The sequence below is a fragment of the Diospyros lotus genome, chromosome 13 (genome assembly GCF_014633365.1).
Source record: "Diospyros lotus cultivar Yz01 chromosome 13, ASM1463336v1, whole genome shotgun sequence".
Classification (NCBI taxonomy): Eukaryota; Viridiplantae; Streptophyta; class Magnoliopsida; order Ericales; family Ebenaceae; genus Diospyros; species Diospyros lotus.
The window spans coordinates 2,832,273-2,848,638 of record NC_068350.1 but is presented as its reverse complement, the minus strand read 5'-3'; the positions used below and the strand labels follow the sequence as shown (position 1 = coordinate 2,848,638).

The 16,366-nt window shown below is 36.2% G+C and overlaps 3 protein-coding genes across 6 annotated transcripts; 2 read left to right on the top strand and 1 right to left on the bottom strand.

Moving 5' to 3' along the window:
- The first annotated feature begins 2,355 nt into the window (after positions 1-2,355).
- Positions 2,356-3,358, top strand: LOC127788744 (uncharacterized protein At1g27050). Its single transcript, XM_052317343.1, has 2 exons — positions 2,356-2,751; positions 2,924-3,358. Exons 1-2 carry the CDS (start codon positions 2,419-2,421, stop codon positions 3,173-3,175), a joined length of 585 nt encoding a protein of 194 aa, XP_052173303.1. The 5' UTR covers positions 2,356-2,418; the 3' UTR covers positions 3,176-3,358.
- Positions 3,359-5,264: 1,906 nt separating this feature from the next.
- On the top strand, positions 5,265-8,672 carry LOC127788743 (ultraviolet-B receptor UVR8). Of its 4 annotated transcripts, none has more exons than XM_052317342.1 (8): positions 5,265-5,533; positions 5,666-5,818; positions 6,424-6,582; positions 7,498-7,665; positions 7,827-7,958; positions 8,048-8,134; positions 8,296-8,394; positions 8,475-8,623. In XM_052317342.1, the coding sequence occupies exons 1-8, from the start codon at positions 5,329-5,331 to the stop codon at positions 8,483-8,485; spliced, it is 1,014 nt and encodes a 337-aa protein (XP_052173302.1). In that variant the 5' UTR covers positions 5,265-5,328; the 3' UTR covers positions 8,486-8,623. The 4 variants fall into 4 exon arrangements, with proteins under 4 accessions (XP_052173302.1, XP_052173301.1, XP_052173300.1 ...); XM_052317341.1 differs by having other exon boundaries at positions 5,266-5,533; positions 8,293-8,394; XM_052317340.1 differs by having other exon boundaries at positions 5,267-5,533; positions 8,471-8,672.
- Positions 8,673-9,144: 472 nt separating this feature from the next.
- Positions 9,145-14,692, bottom strand: LOC127788742 (protein PTST homolog 2, chloroplastic). The gene is made up of 8 exons (XM_052317338.1): positions 13,984-14,692; positions 13,594-13,766; positions 12,507-12,629; positions 12,206-12,423; positions 10,038-10,177; positions 9,797-9,944; positions 9,377-9,445; positions 9,145-9,292 (listed from the first exon to the last, which is right to left on the bottom strand). Exons 1-8 carry the CDS (start codon positions 14,595-14,597, stop codon positions 9,197-9,199), a joined length of 1,581 nt encoding a protein of 526 aa, XP_052173298.1. The 5' UTR covers positions 14,598-14,692; the 3' UTR covers positions 9,145-9,196.
- Positions 14,693-16,366: the final 1,674 nt, after the last annotated feature.

Sequence of the window (16,366 nt, the reverse complement as noted above, 5' to 3'; positions counted from 1 at the left end):
CCCAAACCCATACAACGTATGATCGTGAATCTCATCATGCTCATATGCATATTTTGTCATCAATACATATAAATGCAATCCATATGATATGTTCATGATAACATGATGAAAATATTTACATAAAATCAGGTTTTGGTAGAACCACTTACAAGCCATTTTCATAAATTAAATCCAGTTGAATAGTATCACTTACCTTGCAAAAATATAATTTTGCCACTAATATAATTTTGTCTCAAAATTTGCATCGGACTTCCAATCATACGCAATTATGAACCTTGACGTATTCTAAGCATCATAATTACTTAAGAAAATCAGATTTATAATTTTCTCTAATTTTCCTAATTTCTCCCATTTTCTTCTATTATTTCCTTCAGATTATGAAATAAATAGCTTCTCATAAAATTTTCTCAATTTATCTTCACAATAATTCCTAAAACAATATTCCTAAGCCTCATAAATTTCCTCAGAATTTTCAGAATCCATATTCTATTTATTTCTTATTTTCTCTTTGATTTTCAAGCATCTATTGCCTAAAAAATTCATAATAAATATCAATCATGCATTTCTCTTCCAATTTTGTCATAAAAAATTCTAAAATATCATTCTCATATTTTTGAAATTTTTCAAGAAATTTTTGAAGATAACCCACCTTCCCACGGAGCGATTCAGTATTCTTTTATATTGCGACGAAGTCTCGATTTGCGCATCCAACGTCTTATACTACAAATTTTCACACAAACTACTAAACCTAGCCTATAGGATTTTTCTAAAAATTTTTTGGTATTTTTCTCTCTCTCTCTCTCTCTATTTTTTTTTTCTTCCTCTTTTTCAAATCTTTCTCACTCTCAAATATTTCTTTTAACCTTTCTCCTTCTAATTTAAGTCCTTAAACCTTTCAAGTTTCCTTTATTTATAGGAGATTTAATTAAGCTTAACATAATTGTAGTGACCCACTATCTTTAATTATTTTGTCACTTTTCTTAATTATTTTTTACTAAATCTCACTAAAAATCCTTAATTATTTATCCACACCTTAATTTGTCTCACACGTTTCTCAATTATTTTACCCATTATTTTTTATTATTTGTCCACACCTTACTTTGTCTCCCACATTTCTCAATTATTTCACTCATCATTTTTAATTATTTTTCACTAAATCTCACTCATTATCTTTAATTATTTGTCTACACCCTACTTTGTCTCCAACATTTCTTAATTATTTCACTCATTATCTTTGATTATTTGTCCATACCTTAATTTGTCTCCCACATTTCTCAATTATTTCACTCATCATCTTTAATTATTTTGTCATCTTTCTTAATTATTTTCCATTAAATCTCACTCATAATCTTTAATTATTTGTCCACACCCTACTTTGTCTCCAACATTTCTTAATTATTTCACTTATTATCTTTGATTATTTGTCCACACCTTAATTTGTCTCTCACATTTCTCAATTATTTCACCCATAATCTTTAATTATTTTGTCATATTTTTTAATTATTTTCCACTAAATCTCACTCATAATCTTTAATTATTTGTCCACACCTTACTTTGTCTCTAATATTTCTCAATTATTTCACCTACTATCTTTAATTATTTTGTCACCTTAATTATTTTTTACTAAATCTTCTTTTAAATAGATTATTTTTTTATTTAATTCATTAATTTTAAACTTATTTTCTTAACCTACTAATTAGCCCATTTACTTAGCCTTTTATTTTTTTCAACTTAGCCCACTAACTCTAAACTCATTTACTTAGTCTTTATTTTTCTAATTTAGCCCACTAACTCTAAGCATATTTACTTAGTCTTTATTTTACCAACTTAGTTCACTAACTCTAAACCCATTAATTTTTTTTTTTCAATTATAATCTCTAATTGATATTAAAAATATTTTAAATACAAAATTAATTATTATTATTCTCAAAATATTAGAATATTACAAGGCCCATTAGACTTCAGGAGATTGGGCCGACATGCTCAGTAAAGTTTAGTCCACAAGGGATGGTTCGAAAATTACTCGTAAGATTCATAATCTAAAAAGTCATTTGAAGGCTATATAACTAAAATTTAAAAAAATCTTCAAAATACCCTAAAAGAGTCTCTTAAAAGATTATTTTGTTGGAAAGATCTCATGCAACTCTGTCTTTCTTTCTCTTGGAACTATCTTAAACGTGAATTTACTTTCATATCACTTATATTAATTAATATATCACACTTAAATATTCCATTAATTTTTTCCTTATTTCACAAATGGGAGAGAAAAAATACGAATTTAATAGCAACCTATAATGAAATACATAACAAAATACGGAATTGCCACGTATAATAAACTCTCGGACCTCTCTCAGAAGTGGGTACTGAAAACGGATCATTTTTCCTCGTAATTTTCGCGGTCTCCGCCGACCAGAGACAATGAGCCGCAAGCGGGACAGACGCGACTTCTCGCGCCCCGGCCCTTACCGTCTCACGAAAAGGCGTCGTCCTCCCCCTCCTTCGCCGCCCCACGCCGACCTGCCTCCGACCTCCTCCTCCAAATCCCCGGCCACGGTCGTCGTCACCGGCCTCCCTCCAGATTCCTCCCTGCTCGACATCAGGTCCCGCTTCCAGATCTACGGTTGCATCTCCCGCACCTCCATCCGCCACACCGGCGTCGCCTACATCACCTTCCGCTCCAAAGACTCCGCCATGGCCGCGGTCGCCGCCTCCCTTGACCCCTCCTTCGGCATCACTCTCCATTCCAAACCAGTACTCTCTCTCTCTCTCTCTCTCTCTCTCCCTCTGTGGCGTATAGTGGCAAAAGCATGTACTTGTAGATGTGAATTGCAATATTAGGGTTTCTGTATAGTGTACAGAACATGTTTTTGTAGATGTGAATTTTCAATTTTGGGCGTTGAATTTAGGGTTTCGGTGGTTGCAGTTATCGGTAACGTGGGCGACTGATCCTGTGCCACAGTGGAGAGAAGGGGTTTTGCATAAGGATGGTTCCAACTATTCATCTTTGTCGGCCTCGTCGTCAAAGCTTGTTAGAGCTGAGGTGCCTCTGAGCAGGCACGGAAGGGGTAACAAGCTGGGGTCAGCCATTGTGAACCCCAGAAATAACAGTAGTGTTGCAGGCTTAGATGTGCCTTCCAAGGGTAGAGAAATTGTTGCTTATGATGATATTCTCTAGCTTCAGAGATTGCTTTTCAGTAAGCTGTGATAAGATTGTAACAATAGGCGTGCAGTAGATAAAGCCCAGACTGTGCCTGATCTAGAATGGTTGAACCTTGCTAGTCATTAGTGAGGGCAAATTGTGTATGAATTTTGATTCTCTGCTATTTATGATGTTAGTGTGCATTAGCTGTTAAATTTATTCATTTTTGCAAATTTGGTTTTCTAGATGCTTTGATTGAGTAGGAATAACAGTTCTTTTCTTTAGCTAAATGTTGGTATCACTGTAAATCCATGTCATGTGCATCCTCATAACTTATATGAGATCATTATGGCATGGTAGTGAACATTGCCCCAGTTCAACTTGTGGGCATGCATAAATTTATTGTGGGCGTGCATAAGTTTATGGTAGTGTAGATCTCGGATTCCTTTAAGGCATTTAGTGTGCATTAGCTGTTAAATTTATGCTCTTTCACAAAATGGTTTTCTGGAGGTTTGGATTGAGCAGGAATAACAGTCGTTTTCTTTAGCTAATTCACTGTAAGTCTTGTTCATCCTCTAATTTATACGAGACAATTGTGGCCTGGTGATATGAACATTTTCCTGATACAAGTTGTGGGTATGCATCAAATCTCGGCTTGTTTAGTTTGGAATTGATTTTGGCATACAGTTTGTAAGCCAAGAACACGGTACTGAACACTTTTTAAACAGGGATGCAAAGAGGTAAATTCTTTTTGTTTTTGGCGAAAAGTATCTTTTCATACTGTGGTAGAAGAAGTGGTTCATGTCATGTAAAGCTGTTTCCTTGCAGGCCTAATTGACTCTTTTCATCTAAATTTGGTGCCTTCTTATGAATGAATACACACTGAGGTAGAATACAAGTCATTCGATGGTGCCCCTTTATGAACAAATCTAGTGTTTTTATTTTTGCTTTGGTGATGCTATCAGGCTGTTATGTACGCGTGGGGTGGGTTCGTTGGTAGTTACAAATTCTCAGTCCCCGGGCTTGGCCTTGATCATCTTTTATCTTTCATTCTGCAAGTGATGGTGGGGACTTTTACAGACAATTTTTATGAACTATGTTATATTATTTTGTGTAAAAATTTAATTTATATACTAATAGGAAAAACAAAAAATAATCTTTATAATAATGTAAGAATAAGGTTATTCGTGTTGCTTAGATATAACAATAATATTTATTTGCTGGGAAATAATCTTCAAGCTTGTAAATTCCTGTAAGAAAGAACACCGTTAAAGGGTGTAGAGCAATTTTTGTGCATACAATTTGATGCTCAAGTCAAATTTTTAAGAAGGCTTAAAAAAGTTGCAAAAAGTTCTTGAATTAATGTTAGTAGCATATCTTTTATGAATAGTGAGGAGCTTAGTGATGGAGGATAAACTTCTATGCTATTTCAATATCTACTAGGATTTGCACCTTTCTATGGATAAATCTTATCCTTTATGAGGTTTTTAGATAGATTTTCAGCATTGTGTTAGCACGTTGTTTGGGAATTTCCCGCAAGAGTGAAAGGTCTCATGGAGAGCTTCCATTCTCTCGAAGCTTTCTTGTTAGCCTTTTTTTTTCCAAAACTGTTGTAATTTCTTGTTAGTCTGCCGAAACTGTCCACAATATTGTCGACAGTCTCGAGAAATTGTTGACAATTTCTGGGACAGTCTCCTAAAATTTTTCAAAAATTGTTAACAGTCTTCTTAGAGATGAGTAGTTTCTTGCGCTTTGAGGTGTTTTCCACTTTCCCTTTATAGACTTGGGCTTGGGCTTGGGCTTGGACTCGGACTTGGGTGTGGGCTTTGTCTTTATTGGACCTGGCCTTTTTCAGCTTTTTGGACCTTCATTTTTATGGGGTCTTTGACGCATGGTTCTTCAATTATTAATAAAAAAAATGATAATTTTCTCACAAATGAGAATGAGTAGATAAAAATATATTTAGAAATTATGATATAATAAACACTTTTTATCTAAAAATAAAAAATATTAAAGATATATTTAAAAGCCCACGTTTTTTATACGAATTGAATAATGAATAAGAAAAAAATTATGGTATATCCATATTTCTATTTTACAGAAGTACATAAGCGACGTCGTTTCAGATATCCTTGGGGAGTTTTCTCGAGTGGCAATATTCCTGGAAAGTTGCAACCTTTCAAGCGGCCATGGAAGAAAACGAAAGAGCAGTCATCGAAGAAGAAGAAGAAGAAGAAGAAGAAATATGGAGCTGGGGGGCAGGAACTGAAGCCCAGTTGGGCACTAGAAAGCTTCAAGACGAACACTTCCCCGTCGCCGTTAATTCTCTCGCCGGCGGCGGCCGCATCGCTCTCCTCTCCTGCGGCGGCGCCCACGTCATCGCCCTCACCTCTGGTTCACATTTATTTATACACACACACACACACACACACACACATATCTCGGTTTGCCCAAATTAATGTATATGTATAGCACCGTTAAGGCGATAATGATGATGATTATTATTATTGAGATGGCGATTTGCAGGTGGAAGAGTAGTGACATGGGGAAGAGGAACTTGTGGTCAGCTGGGGCATGGAGACATGGTCAACAGCTTACAGCCTAAGCCCATCAGGTCATTGGAGAGCCTCCTCGTCACTCATGTTTCTGCCGGCTGGAATCATTCCGGCTTTGTTACGGGTCTGTTCTATACTTTGATTCTTGAATTTCTTAAGAGAAGGGGAAAAATCTGTTAAGAGAGAGCCTAAATCCTTGTCTCCTTTTCTTCTGGGTTGCAAATATGAGCTTAAAATGATCCGATATATATATATATATATATGTTCTAAGTTCCTGATTTCCACTTAGTCCAGAACCTTCTGTTAGTCTCAATTTGATGCCCGCTCTTCTTCTAGGCGAAAATTTGGTTTATCGTCCCTTAATTGAAGGAACACAATTAAATGAATACAGGGTTTGTTGCCTTTTGTTAATCATCACAATTTGCTTGCTACTATTAAAGCTATATATATCTATGCACAGAGCTTAGCATTGTTTTATAAATATAGTTTTCTACTCATTGTACATATCTCTGAAAAAGTGCTAGTGCAGATAATTTGATTTCAGGCTGGCATTGTTCTTTCGGTTGTTATTTTCAAAATCCATTGTAATCTTCTAGGTTGAATTTTTGCCATCCAGATTTTCTCATTATACCATCCATCTATGTAGGTGTGAGGCATTCCTCCTAGGGCAGCATCGGCCTTTTTGCTTGATTAACTTGCTCTTTTACACCATTTTCTGTTTGTTTTCAGATTCCGGATGCCTTTTTACTTGTGGAGATGGGTCATTTGGTCAACTTGGGCATGGTAATCAGAACTCGCATAGCTCCCCTGTCATGGTTTCTTATTTTGCTTCAAAGCATGTTGAGCAGATAGCATGCGGTATGCGCCATTCATTGGTCTTGTTGAAAGGTAAAGATATGAAGGCACCTTTCTATATTATTTTTAGCTGGATTTCTCTTCTTGCTAATGTGTATTTTCTGGGGCTATACATGTTCCTGGTATGTGCTTAGACCATTGCTGCTGTTGTGCATTTCCGTTGTCATTTATCTCATCTTGATAAATCTAGGCTACTAACATATCTTAGTAGCATACATTTTACTAGAGGTAAATGTATATTTGTGGGAGAAGATGATTTCTTTACAGAACTAGATACATTTTCTGGAAATGATATGAGAGAACCTGTTTTAAGTTTCATGCATATAGTTGAAACAGCCAATTGAAATGGCGGAATCAATTGACCTAAAAATGATGCATTAGCTCAGGAAAGTCTGGAGGAAAAAACTGGATTTTGATTTTTTGTGTTGCCGTAAATATGTATTTATTACTTGACACTAATAGAAAAGCCTCTTAAAAGGAGAAATTTGCTGGTCGCACCACAAACTTTTCACTAAGGATTTTAGCAGAAATTTTGAAATCCATAAACCTAGTACCGAAAACGTTTTAAATACCAATGCAAAGAGATATATTCTGTTTTCCACGAAGTAGCTTGTCATATTAGAAGTGGTTCATGTCATGTTCGTCGTATCCTTGTAGGCCTGATTGACCCGTTTCATATATATTTGATGCCTTCTTGTGAATAATTAATTATAAGATAGAATAAGAGTGTTTGATGCCTGCAATGCCCTAAACTCCATAAAATTCTCATCTATTTTGTTTGGGGATTGTTTGAGATCCACAGGAGAATGAATGGATGAATGAATGGGTAACTTAAATCAATGCTCAAATTCCTTCCTTTCTGATAGGGGGGATACCAGATAAACCTTGAGTGCTTCAGGTTGACCTGTAGAGCAACAGTATTACAAATGTAAAAGCAATCTTTTGCAGGCCATTCTGGAAAGAGAGTTTATGGATTTGGATCTGGTAAGCGTGGTCAACTAGGAACATCTGAAGATAAAATTGGATCAGTATCTCTTCCTCAAACTACTGTTGGATTGGAAGACATCCAGATTGTTAGTATTCATGCAAATGGAGATCATAGTGCTGCACTGTCGGGTGAGTCCCCCTAAAAAGCCAGACATCATAAATGAAATTTTCATATAGATTAGGGATTATATTGGTCTGAAGAGTAGCTCTCTTCCAAGTCATTGCATAATTTTCCTTAAATTACTATTTTATTTTTCCTTTGCTGATGCTATGGCTGGCTGTTACACAAGGCGATGGGCGCCTGTACACCTGGGGGAGAAGGTTCGGTACTAGTTCTAATTCTTACAGTCCCCAGCGTCTAAGATCATCTTCATCTTTCATCCAGGCAGCGCTTGGATGGAACCATGCTTTGCTATTAACAGGTTTGTAATCCTTTAACCATTCTTCTTTCCAGCCTAAAATACGTGAGGTGCATGACTTGTTAATGGTGGTCTTTCGGTATCTTGAACAGGTGATGCAGAAGTCTATATGCTCGGGGGCAAGCACCACGGATCGCTCAGTGAATCACAAAAGAATGAGACAGTTAAACATTTGTCAGGTACTGAAATCACCGATCTGCTTTTGCATTTCATGCACTCGGCAGCCCTCCCTTTGGATCAGAAAGGAGGGGGGGATCTTAGGATAACTTCCATCTTTTGGTGATTGCTTTAGTGAGAGCCAACCAAACTTAGCGTGCAATTTATGGCATTGATACAGCAGAAGATTCCAAAGAGCCCATTCTCAGTAAAATTTCGAGTCTCGACGGTTTGAAAGTTGTGCAAATTGCAGCAGGATCTGAGCACTCAGCTCTGGTGTCTGGTGAGAGATCGTTTCTTTCTTTATTTTCCAGCACATTCTTACTTAAGTTCCTTTGCTGACCATTGCAATTGACCAGACAGCGGTTTGGTAATGACATGGGGCTGGGGTGAACATGGTCAGCTTGGCTTGGGGAGTGCAGATGATCAAACTAGTCCTAAGGTTGTTGAACTAGCACACAAACTTCCTGGCACCAGAGTCTACTGTGGAAGCGGTTTCACTTTTGCCGCAAGGACGCTTCATCCTACTACTCAAAAACATTCCAAATGACATACAAAAGAGAATCGGGTTATAATTACTAAGCCAGAGAAGAGTCCACAGACATCAGAAAGAGTTATCGTTAGTTTTCAAGTGTGCATTGGCATCTCAAATGGGTGACAGTGTTGGTTGAAAAAGTAGTGACCCATCCATCTGGCCTCTGCTGGGACAATTTGGTTTGATGCAAAATGAACCACATGAACTTCGAATGCCAAGGCTATTTGTGAAGTGTATATATTCAGAGAGTTTTGTAAAATCACATTCACAAATCCTTCCATACACATATTTGCACTGCAGGAAAGAATGTTCAGTTTCATTGAATTAGATCACTTACAGATGGTCAGTCAGATTATACACCAGGGGAAGAAAATGAAAAACAAGGAAACGCATGGCATGGCTAACTGAAACTTGTAAGAACAAGTGTTACATATACTTAATTTCCTATCAGAAAAAAGAATCTTAGATGAAAAAATCACCTATCTCCCACCTGTTTAATTTCAGGAGAGTGTGCACCCATTGTCACTCCCCATGGATCCATGGCTTGCCTCTATGAGATAAGGAGAAGATTATTCTCGAATCCGTTGTTGTGGACAATAGGGCGCAGTGGATCAGTCTTCCATACACCATCAACTATAAACTTGATCTGCAGAAATGGCAAAAGATTGAAATGACGACAACCTGCACGATATCCTGTGAATCACAAGTTGAGTTGATGCAAATGACCTACCTCGTATTGACCTGGATACAACTTTAGGCACACCGAAAAAATACCGTTCTTTGATTTCTCCATCTTCCTCTGCAAGACAACACAGAAAATTATAATTCCTACAGAAAAAAAAAAAAAAAAAGCAACCCAAAAGCAGTGCCCAATTTTCTGTCTAGCATATTTTTCTGGCTGTATTTCCGAACAATTCATAGTGCATGGCGTCTTCAAGTGTCCCCCAGCCCCTTTAACCTACTCTTTTGACCATTCAACAATAGAATTGGATATACAAAAGAGGAGCAACACACCCGGTAAATGACTGGGATATACTCTCCCATTATGCATATGAGATGATAAATAATCAAGGATTTTTGTTATTATCAATAGTATTATATTCCACCCAAAAAAAACTATGCATCTTATAGCCTTTACATAGGATTAAACCTGAGAGGTCCAACCATCAAAAGATCCTGCTAACAGAACCTCAGAGGCAGAATTTGGCCAAACTACACAGGTGGTACGAAGAAGTTGTAAGGCCCCACGAGCACCATCAATCAGCTTCTGCTTCTCTTCTACTATCTTTTGTGCATCACTGCAACATGCAATACTGGATGAGACACATACCAATGGGGAAAAGGAACATTTAAGACAGATTGCCGAATCAAAAGAAGTCGGTCATGCTTACATAATTGCAAGTGTCATCTTCCCTTCTAACACTGCTAACTTTGCACGTATTGAGCGCAACCTGTTCTGAGCATTCATGATTTCATTTTCCTGGAACTCCCAAGCATCAGAGAGCCTCCCCAAATCATCAATTTTTTTACCCTGATAAATAACATATATGACAATTTTTTATGATTACATATCATGTAGGGTTCAAGAAACAAAATCCCACAGTAACTTCTTCAGAGGAGAGAAATAGCCAACTCATTCTTCTAAAGCAGGTCAAATACATAAATATAACTTTCATCGAAAACATTGTCTGGCACTCTAAAAGAGGCTTATATTTGTGTCCAACAGGCTTTTACATGCATATTCTGAAAACACCATGATGTGTCTAACAAGCTAAGTTCGTGTCCAATGGCTTATTATTTGTCAAACATGTCACTAGACCCATCCAAGAGTAATATTTTGGTTGAAGTTAAATCGACTTGCATTTTCTTTTCCCATTTTATACTTAGAAATAGTAAAATGTTAGTTGTCGTCCAAGAAGCAAAAGCATTGGCACAAAAAGATAGAAAACCAAACTCTATAATGTTTTAACATATGCAAGGAAATTTTTAATAAATGTTTGCTTTCTGTGTAAGTAAAAATCATTGCTATCTCCGCCCATGATGCACTGTCTTCTACCTTCCATGGTTTCCTCCAATCATCACTGGCCTTTGATCGCCCTTGCTCTATCTATCAACCACCCAAGCCTTCTCCTTCTCTCTTCCATTGGTTCAATACTCACTCAGTGAGACTGATGCCTTTTCTCAAGCCCTAGCAGGTACACCCCTGACTCTGGTCTCCCTTAGTCCAAAATGACTCTTGCTCTTTCAATCAACCACCCAACCATCCTTCTCCTTCTCTGTTCAATTGGTTCAATACTATGACTCTGGTGGCTTTTTTCAAGCCCTAGCAGGAATGCCTCGCACCCCAAGAACCTCATCAAATATGCTGCCCAAAAAGAACTGGGTTAACAGTTTCCTAGACCCACCAGGATGCTGTGAGCTTTTCCATCAGAGTACTTGACATTCCTCTGACCAAGAAGGATGTTTTTGCTGTGTCAACAACTCCAGAGGAAGACTGCAAACCCCTACCTCCATCCAATGCCAACATGGTCCTCGGAATTTGCAGCCTTGAGAAAGACACTCCAGCAGATTCTGATTCCAAGCCTACACAACTAGAGGGTTTGAAAATTAACCCAAAAATGTTATACCTACTCCCCAAGGAAGAAAATTTTTATCCCATCTCACTCCCTTCTGATCCTGTATTAGAAGTCACCTTAGCAGCTCCACCACCATCCAAGGTTGCTCCTAGGGAGCCTAGTAGTGAAATGAAACCTACCATCTACAAGACCAAAAGCAAGCTATTTTGGCTCAAGAGAGAGAATTTAACATCTCAAAGTTGGACCTATGGCCTGCAAAAGACTCCTCCAGGAGATTCTGATTCCAAGCCAACAAGAGAGTCTGAAAATCAACCCCAAAATAGAAAACTTACTCCCAAGGAAACTTTCAACATAAGTCGCCCCAGCACTCCAAGCAGATATGTGGCCCCTAAATTTATCCATTTCAATGACGTAAAGGCAACCAAGGAACATATAATCATCCAATACATAGAAACACTCAAAGCCCATAACTTCAACATGATTTGCAGCTCCAAATCCTTCAACATCAAATTTATCCATGAGGCACTATGTCCCTTTATTGCATGCTATCCTCTCATCTGTTTGACCATAAACTTTTAAGTAAGAAGAAGAGCAGAGAGAGAGAGAGATGCAGAAGGAGAAAAAAGAGGAAAGGAAAGCAATGCAACTCCTTATGAAATAATAAAAAATCATTAAATTCGTGTGGTATTTATACACTCATAACACTTTTTGAAACCAAAAATCCAAATAGAACAAAAGGTTAATATTCCCATGTCTTACCAAACTGGGAATCCAAATTGAAGCATAAAACAAAAATATAAAAAAGAGCCTTGCAAAAACTTTTTTTATTATTTGTGTTGAATCTCCAGGACTAGAATTCATATTCCTGACCTTACCTAGTGGGATTCAAAGTTTTTGATTGTTGTTGCTGCATCCTCAATAAATGTCAGTCCAAAATTAGATTAATTTTTAGAAAAGAAAACACCTAAAGTTCAATGGCCCACCTCTTTGGGAGCAAATTGCTCATTATTGGACCTCAATAAGTGAAGTGCAGATGCAAGCTCAAGCTCCAGGTGCTGAATGCGAGACCTTATCTCATTGTGACTCATATTTTTCCTCTTGTCCATGGCTTCACCCGAACCCTTTGCTATTGCAAGTACTTCATTCCTTGAAACATCCTTTCCCTCGTGCATTTTGTTGTTGTCAAAAGAAATCTCAGCCGCTGCACATAGTAAGAGCAGGCATGGGGAGTTGGGCAGGGGAATGTAAATAAATCATAGTTAGAAGCTAAATTAAAATAAATACCCTCAAATTCCACATTTGATAAGCCTGCCCGGTGTATGCTCCATGTTCTCCACGTTTCTGGCTTCAGTAAGCTCCTGGGACCGTCAAAATTTGAGACAGATCTGACATGGTTAAATTTGTCACCTGAATTGTTGAAATTGTTGGGAGTAAATAATGTCAGTCTGCTGCTTGATCCTAGGACAGCACTAACAGATGCTGGAACAACATTTAGGAAGTCCGTGATAAACTACTAAAAAGAGAAGAATGTCATCAAAACTTAAATGTAACTAAGCAATCTATGGAACATTTATATTTTGACAAATGACTACATAAAAGAGCTAATTAAAATATGTAAGAGAGGAAAAATATAAACATTTATCAAAAGCCTATTCAGAACATTTACTGGTACATCAAGTGCTGTTGAAGTTTAAGGTGCAAAAAGTGTGAACCTAACAGCATGCTAAGCCATAATTTGAGAATGTAGGGTCAGCTAATTGAATTCTAGCTCCCTAATAATTGCTATCTATGACATTATTTTTTAAGGCCCTTATAAAAAGTATGAACCTGTTGTCCAAATTTATACAACATAATTTGATCCCAAATAGAACATTGTGTAGCATTTTAATTATTCAGGTAATATCAAATTCTATATGGTGAGCCAAGACACCAACATCACCATTACTCATAGTTGAAGATGAAATCCCAATATGAGTATATAAAGTTGTGGATATATAAGGTCTCTGGCTAATCAGACCCCACAGTAATTGTTATTGGCATGAGAGCCCATGACAAAGTGAACTGAGATCATGCTTCTAGTATCATTCTGCATTAGAGAAACCATAGTTACAATAGACTCAGATTAAAGTAGGCCCTCCACTCCAAGGAAAATGGGAGCCAACAAAGTAGTGCATCATGTGATTGAGTGGGGCGGAATGGAGTTTCATGGTCTTGGACAACTACACCTATCAGCAGTTACGTTTGAATGTTAGCCGCACTTAGAAGAAGAAATGCACATATAGAAGACAAAGGCCAACATGATAACCCTAGGCAGCAATTTGCTCCCTATACTGTTGAACCAAACTTCAATGAGTCAAAATGACCAACTTACCCGTGTCTTTTGAGGTTTCAACAGAGGAGTCATCTTCATGTCCGTCGTAATTACTCATTTCCTGGGCAGAATATCCCACTTTGCCCAAATTAATGCCAAAAGATAAATTTCTCTCTTTCTCCAACCGATTCAATATACCTTCAACACCCGTTTCATCCCTGTCTTCCATTTCACTGCACAAAAATGATTACTTCAGCGAAATAAGATTCCGCATAAAAATAATGGAAGTATTAAAATGCTGTGGGGTTCAAAGATAAACAGTAGATACTAGTAGAAAATTAGAAATTTCAAAAGATCATCAATAATTTCCGTTTCTAAGCACAAAAAATAAAGAGAACATCGTAACACATCAAGTAAAAAATGTTGAGTAGAGCGAAATCAGAACCTCACAGTGATCTACCAGAAGACGAAGGAGAGTAAGAAGAATTAGGCGTAACTTCGCCACCTGCCTCGGAAGAGTTACTCCCTTGACGACTCTCGGCTCTATGTTGAGAGTCCGTTGCATCAATTTTTTCAGCACTGACTTGCTCATCATCACAATATCCTGCAGTTACGTTGATTTCTCGAACATTTTCTTCCTCCTTGCCAGTATCCAAATCCCAACCGAGAGAAAGCCAACCGCCTCGTTTCAATACAGCCTCTACCAAATCCATCCTACCGGCATCCGCCAACTCTTTCTTGCTCGGGAACACCTTCGGCTTCGCCGATTTCTTCATGAACTCAAAAATCTCCGCCTCCAACTCCGAATCCCCCTCGCTTTCCCAACCCTCGGAACGACAACACCAGGACTCCTCGTAGTGCCTTCTCTCCAACTCCCTGAGCCCAAAAGAATACCCCTTCACGCTTCGCCTACACGCTCTCGTTCGAACCTTGACGACAAGAGTGAGAGGGACGGCGCGAGAGTTCCAATCTCCGGCGAGTCTGGGCGGAACGAGAGAGTGGTTAGGGGCGACTAGGAGCGAAACCATCGGTCGGGCATTTCGTCGAGCAGTTGGAAGGCGCATACCACGTCATATAGAATCCATGGCACGGGCACAGAGAGACGAGCGGCCAAGCAACGAACAATGCTCCTCCGAAAAGCGCATGGCATTTAAGAAGAACCCCCGAACAGATAAAACCACACATAATAATAATACTATATCACGAGCTCTCCTTAATTTCAATATTTTACATAAAAGTAAATTCTTGTTCGCTTCTTACCGTTGAGTGTTGGTCACGACTTGACTTACCTTGTTTAGTTTGTGGGTTTTCGTATAAAATAAATCTAAACGTGTGTTTGATAGCATATAAAATATTACATCTAAAGAATTAAATTTTATTTTTAGTATTTGACATGTTATATTTTTCATAAAATTAAATTCTATAGTACAATTATTAAATTATTTATTTATCTCTTTTTCATGAAAAATTTCTATTTAAGGATAAATAATTTTTGTTTTCCATGTAACTTAAAAAATGTTTTCCTTTTCAATTAAATTCTATAGAGTGTGTTTGATAGTACATATTTTTCATAGAAAATGTCTAATCATGTGTAAATTATAGGAAATGCAATTAAACAGAGTCTAATATTTGTACCATATACATATTTTTTTATGAAAAATATGTACTATCAAACACACTCTAAGATCAATTTAAAATATTTTTTAGATCAATATATAAAATGGTGAAGATAATATTGAGAAACATTCAGAGATTTTTATTAAATTATTTCTTAAATTTGTTAGAAAATACTAAAAATTATATTTTTATGAGATATAAAATATAATATAGTTCAGATAAATTTATCTGTAAAATTTCATATAAGAAGTCATGTGACTTTTTTTCAATAGACTAATAAATAAGTTTAACAAATATAATAAAAATTACTTTTATTTATAATATTTTTTAAATCTTATTTTTTCCAACTTATATTTTAATTAATAAATATTATCTAAATAAAATCTAATAGCATTAAGGGTATTCATTCGGCGTACCCTTTGACTATATTAGTTAAATATATTTTTTTATTTTCAATAAATTTTTTGTAAAATATGCAAATAGTATATTAAGTGCAACTAATTTTTTTTATCTTAAATTGGTCTCTCTATTAGACCGAACTGAAGACAAATTAAACCTTACAGGTGGACTCAGGATCTGACCGGTTGGTCCGAACCAGAATTTGAACACTCATAGATAGCATGTGCAATTTTACATACTAAAGGGTAGCCAATGTAATTTTAAAGTAAAATGTTAGTTATTGTATTCATGTCAAACTTTTAGATGCTTAGTTTGGGATTAAAAGGTTGTCTTGATGGTTATACTTTAGAATTTATTTTTAAAATAAATATTAATTAATTAATTAAAAATAACCTTTATTTAAAATTTTAAAGGTAAACATTAGCTTTTATTTAAAATTTAGATTTATTTCTAATGAATAATTATGACAGAGGTGTTTTTTTAAATAAAAAAAATAAAATAGAGCATTTTTAAAGTTCAAGATTTAGAATATCAAAATAGATGTTTTTTTAAATTATAGCTAGGTGTTGTCAATACTATGCAAATGAAATTTAAAAAATAAATAAATAAAAATTTATTAAATGTCAATTGACGATTACATTTTAATTTGTATATCTTTTAGGTAAAATTTAAATAAAGATTAAATTTTATGTAGCAGTAAATTTGAATATGTTATAACTTAAAAATCATGAACTCAACTTTTAGTAAGATTGATATTTAATTTTAGTTATTATTATAATACAGGTATATTATTATTAATAGTCTTCGACTCATTTTC